The sequence below is a fragment of the Primulina tabacum genome, chromosome 16 (assembly GCF_025594145.1).
Source record: "Primulina tabacum isolate GXHZ01 chromosome 16, ASM2559414v2, whole genome shotgun sequence".
NCBI classification, from domain to species: Eukaryota; Viridiplantae; Streptophyta; class Magnoliopsida; order Lamiales; family Gesneriaceae; genus Primulina; species Primulina tabacum.
In genome coordinates, this window is record NC_134565.1 from 31,756,382 (window position 1) to 31,766,466 (window position 10,085).

General features: G+C 34.9%; 2 protein-coding genes across 8 annotated transcripts; both read right to left on the reverse strand.

The window, feature by feature from the left end:
* Window positions 1-701: 701 nt before the first annotated feature.
* On the reverse strand, window positions 702-4,680 carry LOC142530029 (thioredoxin-like 2, chloroplastic). Of its 3 annotated transcripts, XM_075635780.1 has the most exons (4): window positions 4,368-4,680; window positions 2,783-2,965; window positions 1,523-1,635; window positions 702-835 (listed from the first exon to the last, which is right to left on the reverse strand). In XM_075635780.1, exons 1-4 carry the CDS (start codon window positions 4,560-4,562, stop codon window positions 766-768), a joined length of 561 nt encoding a protein of 186 aa, XP_075491895.1. In that variant the 5' UTR covers window positions 4,563-4,680; the 3' UTR covers window positions 702-765. The 3 variants fall into 3 exon arrangements, 2 of the variants coding, with proteins under 2 accessions (XP_075491895.1, XP_075491896.1); XM_075635781.1 differs by lacking the exons at window positions 702-835; window positions 1,523-1,635 and adding an exon at window positions 1,693-1,883; XR_012816013.1 differs by lacking the exons at window positions 702-835; window positions 1,523-1,635 and adding an exon at window positions 1,941-1,956 and having other exon boundaries at window positions 2,367-2,965.
* A 571-nt stretch (window positions 4,681-5,251) lies between these two features.
* LOC142528848 (pentatricopeptide repeat-containing protein At3g49740) lies at window positions 5,252-9,115 on the reverse strand. 5 transcript variants are annotated; one of them, XM_075634084.1, is made up of 3 exons: window positions 8,162-8,861; window positions 7,991-8,089; window positions 5,252-7,887 (listed from the first exon to the last, which is right to left on the reverse strand). In XM_075634084.1, exon 3 carries the CDS (start codon window positions 7,654-7,656, stop codon window positions 5,452-5,454), a length of 2,205 nt encoding a protein of 734 aa, XP_075490199.1. In that variant the 5' UTR covers window positions 7,657-7,887; window positions 7,991-8,089; window positions 8,162-8,861; the 3' UTR covers window positions 5,252-5,451. The 5 variants fall into 5 exon arrangements, with proteins under 5 accessions (XP_075490199.1, XP_075490198.1, XP_075490196.1 ...); XM_075634083.1 differs by lacking the exons at window positions 7,991-8,089; window positions 8,162-8,861 and adding an exon at window positions 8,935-9,115; XM_075634081.1 differs by adding an exon at window positions 8,935-9,115 and having other exon boundaries at window positions 5,252-8,481.
* Window positions 9,116-10,085: the final 970 nt, after the last annotated feature.

Genomic DNA, 10,085 nt, shown 5'->3' on the forward strand with positions numbered 1-10,085 from the left:
CATTCATCCCACTGTTCATAGCTCAAATCAACTTTAATTTGTGATGTCACAACACGTCATGCTAGTTTTCTTACATCTCGATGAACTAATTAACTAACTCCTACAATCTCACTCTGCAAAATAATTAACATCAGAAAATGTCAATTCACACTATCTTCTCTGTTTTTTTCACCAAAGAAGAATTAAAATATTCTTCTTTTCTCCTGTAATAAACTAATGAACAAACAACAAACATGGACTTTATATGCTAGGACGCATTCAAATACGTGAGTCCCATACTAGATTTATATGGAGTATTAACTAATGAACTCGATTAAATACCTCCATAGAAGACAGATGACCAGCAAAGAAATCAGCAGCAGAGAAATATCTGTTCGATCAGCAGCAGAGAAATATCTGTTGGCAAGCTTAGAACATGTCTGAGTATGCGCCAGACAAGCCCTTATCTTCCCCCAATTATCATTGCCTGCAACCTGATCCCGAAGCCAAGACGAAAAACCCTCCAGCTTGTACTCGCGGAATCCCACTTGGGGGATTAAGTATGCTCCATCAGGGTGTGTGACCACGAAGGCCAGCACAAGGAGGACGAGAAGCACCACTATGAGCATAGCCATGCATACCAAGTACACTCCCAACAAGCCTTCCTTTTTCCTATCTTCCTTTTTCCTATTGGCACCCAGAAGTCCGGTAAGGGACACAACTAAGAATGCGATTCCGATGAAAAGGAGAGGCCATCAAATCCAGTGGATGCAGTCGTCACCTGGCTTAGAAGCGAGCCATATGCCGGAGGAGATTATGGGGATGGAGCACATCAAGGCTACGAAATTCAGGGTCACTGCCATGTTGCATGAATACGTAAAGTATGAAAAATTGTGAGTCGGTGTTTGTTTTCCGAGAGAGCACTTCGGCCTTCGGGTCAGGGTGTTATATTAGTGCATTAAATATTCAGAGGGGAAAAAATTACTCTCAAAATAATAAATTTATACAATGTTCTGCAAGTAATAAATTGGCTCTTTGATAATTCAGCATATCCAAACAGTGATATATGGTGAGTAAAGATTTGTTTTAATTTTTTTTAAATCATCAGAGACTTTTCCCAAGTGGAGAGTTCGTCACTCTACATATTTTATAGACTGTCCTACTTCCTTTTTGATTTTACATAACTTTAATATGATTATTTTAATTTTTTGTTTTTTATTTATTTGCTTTATGGCATTTATTATTTGTTTATAATTTACTTTTACAGCAGCTATCATGGCTCTGCCATTTCATTTTTGTCACAAGAAAACTCTCTCAAATCAACCAAGAACATATAGGAGTAACTGTAATTCTACTAAACTTCAGATTGTCAAACTAATTTTTTCTTCCAAACTCGTAAAATTTCTAAGGAAACTTTATCGCTATTTACGACCGCTGTACAAGCACTTTACAAAAGGATCCCTCCTTAGCAAAATACAACAAATCCGTAGCGATAAACAATTGGTAGGATTTAATGAATTACGTTCCAGTCGATCTCGCTTACTTCTCCTTCGGAGCCGTGGAGCCTTCAAGTTTGAGATCTCCAACGCCTTTCGGGAAGCCGATGCTACAGCGAGCTGTATTATGTAATTCAATGGCATCTTTTATTTTCTGAAACTGAGAGAAGTATACATTAGATGTTGTTTCTATTATATATTCACTGTATATTTCATTATGTGCCACCGATACAGAGTAAAATGTTCTCTGGCCGAAATCTGATATTCAAAAATAGCAGAAACCCAAATTGGCAACAAAATGCCCTGTGATGTTCAGCATGTTGTTAAAAAATCCAAGTACTCGATGATGTGACAAAGCTTTAACTCAGCAAAAATTTCCTTCTCCGCTACGTGTCTAAATTTCCTTTCCTGCTGTGTATCATCGAACATTGTGTTCGATGAAGCTTTTTTCGTGCAATGTAACGGACACGATTACATTGGGCTTAAACCAAACCATAGTTGTCAAGGGCGCAAGGCGCACCGAGGCGCACAAGGGCTCTGGAGCCTGAGGCGCAAGGCGCAAGGCGAGGCGCGCGCCTTACCGAAGCATGGCGCACGTTTTTAATTTTTTTAAAAAATATGTTTATCTTAGAATAATATATTAAAATATGAAATAATTAAGTCACAATGTCACACAAAACAACAAATAATTAATAAGTTCATAATAATAAGTAACACGATTAAAATTCTTCAATCATCCAAATGCAATTTCTCTGTTACTGAATTTAAAAAAAAAAGCAATCTCAGGCGCGCCCGAGAGCCCTTCCAAGGCGCACCTGGGCTTGCCTTTGTAAATTGTTGCGCCTGGGATTGCCCCAGGCGCAACACCTTTCGCCTCTCGCCTTTGACAACTATGAACCAAACCAACCCTAAAAGCAGGGTCAGTCCCTTATCTAAAAACAATTGGAAGAGTCGAGATTGAGGAGAGGGAATAAATAGTGAGGAGTTGTTAAGGAGAGGGCATTCACGCTTATTTCGTTGTTAGACTAGCTTGTGCTAGGGCCAAGAGTCCATCTCTCTTGTAAAGGGATTAAACTCTTGGCTGAGTAGAAATACTCAGATTATTGGATTGAATTGTGAGTTTTATTTGTGTTCGAGTCGCTAGAAATTTTGTTCGTATCACGCAACAAGTATTTGGTATTCAGATCATTTACATCAATGGCACGTACCTCGATGTGGAGAACTTTTAACACGATGACCATTAAATAATCTTTCAGTAGACCATCTGATAATCAGGTAATACAAGAACTGGAAAATAAAAAACTCACCTTGGGAAATAATGCTCGGCAAGAAGCACACCATGTTCCATAGAACCCAACGATAACTAATTTATCTCCCGCCTCACTCAAGGCACTCAAGGATTCTTGTGTGGAGTGAATGTCTTTCATATTTGGGCCTGCATTTCTTTCCCACCATTTGGGCGGCTCAGTCCCAGCTACTTTCGCATGAATCTAATACCAAATATCAGCTGATGAATCAGAAAAACAGAGTTCAACAAGCAGTTTTCTATGAGGGAAAAACTGAACAACAGAATAGCAAACTGCAAAAATCATAATCTTTTTAGACAACGTGATTTGTTCACTGGATAAAAAAGAATATCAGACTTACTAGTTACTCAAATACAGTGTATATTCATGCAGTGAACAAAGCAAAAGAATATTTTGACAAAAACAACAGCAAGCCTTTTATTTCATTTTTCTATTCCCAAAAATTAGTATTATTAACTTGTTCAAAGAGTCCCAAAGAACAAATTTGCTGCTGAGTATCGTCTGCCACGCTATATACACATTATTATGCCAGATATAGAGTATTGTGAGAATAAATGAATCAGAACAAGTAAAATTATAATCAAAACAAATTATTGGCTCCCAGATCTTTGGGAGTCTGGATGGATTAAAAAATGCCACTCAAGTTTAGATCCAGAAGAGAAAATAACCATATTTCAATGACGCCGTGTGTTAAATTTCGAAGGTTGGAAACCAAGTATCAAAAAAAGAAGTGATATTTCACTAAACTCAGATCGAAAATGATTAACCTAAGGAAACTACCGTTTAGAAGAAAAGGACCAAAGAGTGAGTAACTACTTTGATTAATTATTAATAAATTTATTAACACATTTTTTGAAATTGTAATAAGATAGAAAGTTTGATGATGTGCTAGAAACCAGTATCATTTAATGTTAGGTGAGTACTTCCGTCATTTTTCATCATAAGAAAGCGTTGTGCTGTACTTATCTTGAAATACTTGATCTTCTGAGTTCTAACTTGTTTATGATCTTAAAAGATGGACAGGGTTGACAGATGAATCGGTCAGATTTAAGGATTACTTTAACAATGTACCACAAAAGAACATCCCTAAATCACAATACAAAATTGTCATCACCTAAACACCGAACAATGGCCACAATTCTCTAGATGTTGGAGAACCAATAGATCCTACAAGAACCAGTGACAGTAAATGTGTCACATGACATTCTAAGTTGATCAGTTAACTTATTTAAAAGTTCCATTTATTTAATCCCTTCTGGTATTGCACGATTCCTGGGATTCCAAACATAAGAGAGTAGAACCAAAAAACTTCCTAGGAAACCCCAGAGGAATACAATGACGACTTCATCGTATTCCAAGCCCCTAAACTTAATTCACCTAGTCAAGAATCTAGTCCAATATTGTCAATCAAACTCAAATTCAGTAATCAAATACATGGCGAGGGAACAACAATAGAAATCAAAAGCTTCGAGAAACAATTCTTGGTTGAGTTTTTCCACAATATCAGCAAGCAAAAGCACTTATTAAATAAAGCACATTCCCATATCCAAAAATATATTAAATTCAAGAAAGTTGACAACTTTACCTTAAAAGATGTCAGTTGCTTGCGGGTAGTAAAGGAAATTGGAGGAATGAAATTAAAACCAACAGGTAATACTTCTGAAAAAGGAACAATCCTCGTATTTGACCAACGCACAGAATTTAAAGACAAGGAGACTGAGGTTAAGCGAGAAGCAGAAAAACAAAGAAAATTGTCAGATAATCTAACATCATCAACCATTTTACACACGAAATTCGCTTCAACTCTCCGGTGTGTAGTGGTCTAAAGTTGGATTGAATAGTCTTCTTTCTCAAAGTACTTTTTCGTCAACCTAAGCAAAAAATATTGAGAGACCAAAATTCACTGTAGTCAAAATTATTTTCTTAAAACACTACAAAATTAATACGTTTATATAAAATAATAATTCGATTACGTTAGAAATAAAAGGATTTCTATTCAATCCAATGGTCCAAATTGAAAACAAATTTCACTTAAAATATATTATAACAGTTTTATAAAATTTAATAGATGGATTATATATATATATATATATATATTTTATCTAATTGGCATTCTGTTTTAGGTATAATCTATTCTTTAACCCAAAGAATTTTTTTTTTATTTTTATGTGTTTATAGATTTATACTTCGAGCGTAAGTTACTATTCATTCACTAATAAAAAAAATTAAATTAAATATTGAAATTTATTCATTTTTCAGTACGATTAAAACTATGCAAGTAGTTTACATTAAAAAAAAAAAATCATTTCGTGTGCAGTGCACCATTAATAATTATTTGATATACAAATTCCAATGCATGCAATATCTTCTCTGTTCATCATTTTCTTGAATTTATAGCACAAAATTTTAATATTAATTTTCAAAAATGATTCAAACCAAATGAGAGTAACCAAAAACAATACCTTAAACTTTTATAGCACAAAATTTTAATATTAATTTTCAAAAATGATTCAAACCAAATGAGAGTAACCAAAAACAATACCTTAAACTAGAAATACAGAACAAATTGCTCTCCACTCTCTGTGAGGCGCAAAGTTGAATATTAATCTTATCTTCAGTGCAAAATGTTCGATTTTAGAAGATAAAATACGTTGAGTGTGTGACCAGACTTATGCTCCGATCCAACTGCTGCCTGGTTGCTTCGTTACCCCATATTTCTTCATCAATTCCCTCACATCAGCCGACTCTTCCCATTTTCCAGCATTGGCATAGATATTCGACAAAAGAACATAAACTGCTGGATCTTCATTCCCAAGTTCCAGGAGATATCCCGCGATAATACTTCCCAACTGGAAATCACCATGTGTTGTACATAAACTGAACAACGTCCACCACACACAGGAGTCGACGTTGATGTCCTTGCTATTGATTAGTCCCTCGGCTATGTCAAGATATCCAGCTCGACCTAAGAGATCAACAATGATAGAAAAATGGCTTGTATCAGGCTCCATATCATAATCTTTTACCATCACGCTGAAAATCTGGATGCCTTCGGCAACTAAACCAGAGCGGCTACAAGCTGTGAGTACTGCAGTAAAGGTGGCCTTATCGGGTCTGATTTTACCACAAAACTGCATATCATGAAAACTGTTCATAGCTTTGTTGCCTTCTCCATTCTGTGCATATGCAGATATCACCGAATTCCAAGATACAACGTCTTTGTGGACCATAGTTTGAAACACTCTCAGAGACAAATGTAGAGCTCCAACATGAGCATAGAATGCTATGAGAGAATTACCAATTAGCACGTGGGAGAAATGCATGAATCTCAGAATATATGCATGCATCTGTTTTCCATGCCGAAGATCTGACTTGCTTGCATAAATGTTCAATACAATGCTAAGTGTGTAGTGGTTTGGTCTCATTCCTGAATGGAGCAGTTCAAAAAATTGCTGCAAACCTTGTTCTGGCAATCCATTCAACCGATATCCAGAAATCATGGCATTCCAGGATATCAAGTTCCTGGAGTACATATCACAAAAGAGTTTGTTAGCCTGGCTTATTTCATTACAGCTTGAAAATGCAGAAACTAAGGCATTTGAAACTTCATGTTTCAAGATAAGTGCGTTTTTTATTACAACGGCTTGAATCATCTCAACCAAAACTCCCCACTCTAAGCTTGCTAGTAAGCCTCCAATCGTAAACTCATCTGGTTCAATGCCATTCTTTTGCATCTGCATGTAAGCGAAAATGGCATCTGTACCCAAATTTTCTTGAGAGTAACTTGCTATAACAGCATTCCATGACACCACGTCCTTTGCTTCCAATCCTTCGAAAACCAAGCAAGCTGCATTCAATTCCTCACAACGAGAATACATGCTTATCGTTGCATTACAGACTGAAGTGAAATATTCGAATCCCATTTTTATTGCTTGGCAATGTATTTGAACAGCCATTCTACAGAACATGCACGCACCCATAACACTAAGAAAAGTTAAGTCAGTAGGTTTTAGGCCAACATTTTGCATATCTTTGAACATCAGTAATGCCTCATCTTCTCTTTCCATGCTCCCTAAACCGGCTATTACTGAGTTGTATGTTATTTCATCTCTTACCACGTGGTCCAATTCCTCAAATACAGCAAAAGCACACTCAGCACATTTACAGTTAAAATACATGGTAAGCAATGAATTAATTACCGAAGTTCTTGCGAAGTATCCAGTCTTGACAACTGCAGAATGTACTTGCCTCCCGAAACCAAAGTCCTTTAAAGAACACAAACTCAAAACACTGGCATAAGTATAGTTATCAGCTTTTATACCCAAGCTATGCATTTTGTGAAACACATCAAATGCAATTTCATCATGCCAATTTTCTAAACACCCGGAGATTATGGCATTCCATACAGGCACATTTTCAAGTGGCATTTGGCAAAAAAGGCTAAGAGCATAATCAAATTCTCCAAGCTTTGCACAAGCTGAGATCAATGTGGTATACGAGTAAATGTCAGGTTTCTTTATTTCATCAAACACCTTTTTGACCGAAACTAAGTCTTGAGACTTCGTATAGAATGAAAGGAGGCTATTACTGACATGAGGAAATAAGTTCAGGGCAGACTGAATGGAGTACGCATGGAGTTGGGAACCCATCAACGCATCATGGATGTTGGCACACACAGTTAGGGTGGTCGACACCGAGAATTGGTCAGGTTTCAAGTTATGGGATGAGTGAATTTGTTGGAAGAGATTGAGGGAGTCGGAAAATTGGCCCGCTCGAGTGAGGTCTCTAAGAAGGCAATTGAGATTAATCAACTGTCTGATAGGACTTTCCGTTGAGTTAATTATTGTTTCTTCGCAAAATTTTAACCACCTCATCAGTCAAAAACATCGTGGTTGAGTCATCATCTGTAACATCATCATCAAAATTGCCACTTGGAACTTTGCGGTTGTATCATTCACCATGATATATCCATCCAGTGTATTCTCTGTCTATTCCACTAAGAAGTAGATGATCAAGCACAACTTTCTGGCTCTTGACGTATAAGTTTAAGTTTCTTGCACTGGATAACCCTTTTGCATCCATCCATCTTTTATCCATGGCTTGACCTATGGCAGCATATTGCATATCATAAAATGCAACCATAAAGTGTAAATATCGACTTTCTACATATTCAAATACATGATAATAAAATCAATTCAATAAACGTACAATTATATTTATTAGAACTCTTGTACTCATGTATATGTGGATATGAACTCTGCTTATTTGAGATGATACGCAATTCTAGCCAAAATATCCATTGCAGCTCTAAAGAATGGGAAACTAGTACTATAAGTTATAACACAAAACAGCCAAACAACAATGATCAGGGCACCAAACCTCGTCAATCAGAAATGTGGATTGCATGCCATCATAAATATAAATGCTATCAATCAAGATTTCAATGATAAAGTCTTCCTATTCCAACTGAATTCCATAGAGTTACTAGATGACTAGAGGCTGCATCCTGCAGATTAACCACTCAGATTACAATTGCACGTCATCCAATATCAACAATCAAACTCTTATCTTTCCATGATAACCGATTTCCTTAAACTTAAAACAACCATTAAACAACGGAACATTGATGATGAATCATTGGCAACGCAGGAACTGACATCGTCTTACAGAAACTCAGCACCTTTTACTCTCCTAAATTCCTGCCAAAAATATAAAAAGAAAAAGAACAAGACAAGAAAGTACTGTGACACCTTTTCATAACCTACAAACCAAATTCCAACCCTTGCACAAAAATGAACAATAAAAGCATAAAGATAAAACCATGATGCTAATTATGAGGTTGGTTTCCTCAAATTTTCAAGGAAAGTCGCAGACCAAATAATTTTTAAAAACTAACCAACAAACAAATCATCCAAAAAAGCCACATATTAAATTATCCAACGAGGCTTTTCCTAAATTGGGCGCCTCTAATTCTTAGTTCTGGTAACGATTATGTACAAGTGCTTCCAAAAACACAACAAACAAATGATCATAAATTTTCATTAAGATGATAATATTGAATGATGCACACATATACATCCTCTACATGAAATCAGAAAACAAGGGAGGTGGGGGGACATCATGAAAAGTTGCCCAAATTGAGGGAAAGAAACCTGCAGGCTGTGGCTGTGGAGACAAAACATGTGAAAGACGAAGCGTTCTGCAGATTCAGAGAGTGGAGGAGCAAGGATTTTCAAAGGTTTAAGCACTCCAATCCAAGAATGAAATATACAGAAAGGACGATAAATTTTTTTTACAGATAAACAGTCAAATTAATAAATGATTTACCGTAGCGATACCACGTAATCATTTCACGTGTGACAAAAATTTACGTGAGACGATCTCACGGGTTGTATTTTGTGAAACGGATATTTTATTTAGATCATATGTGAAAAAATATTACTTTTTATGCTAAATGTATTACTTATTATTGTGAATATCGATAGGGTTGATCCGTCTCACAAGATAAAGAGATCGTTTCACAAGAGTCCTACCCGCACGCCACGAATGTCCACAAAATATAAACATATAAATTCAATAGAATTTTATAAAAATAAAATTGATAAGGATCTTTTATCAAAACATTCTTTTTGGATGATTTTGAATGAGATTGAACGATCGTGAGAATGAATTGTGGATTATTAAATTCCAAAATGCTCAAAATTATTTTTTATTATTATTAAAAAAATAATAAAATTATTAATACTCTATTAATTAATATTTAATTATCGTTATCATAAAACTAATATGACTATTAATCTTAATTTTATTTTCATAACTAGTATTTTACTAAATAACTGAATTTCAATAAAATTTTATAATAATTCTTATTATTTAAAAATTATTTTATTTTATATTACATGATCATTAAGTTATTATTAATATTATTATCATTAGTTTATATATATAAACAATAGTGATTTTTTCGATAATATATTATTTTCATAATTATTATTTTGGTATTTAATTTTTTTAATTATAACTATAATAAATTATTGTTATTATTATTATTGTTGTGGTGAAGATATAGATATTTATACTGGTTAAGTTAAATAAAAAAATATTTTTAAAATGTAGAAAATGAAGAATGAGAATAACAATTCATAACTAAAATGGATGGAATGACTATTTTCATCTATATGAGAATAATTATCCTCATTGAAATGGACATTCTCATTTCAATGTCATACGAATCATATGTATAAGAAATGAGATGAAAACATTCATTTCATTCTCAGCTCATTCTGTTCTATCAAATATCTTC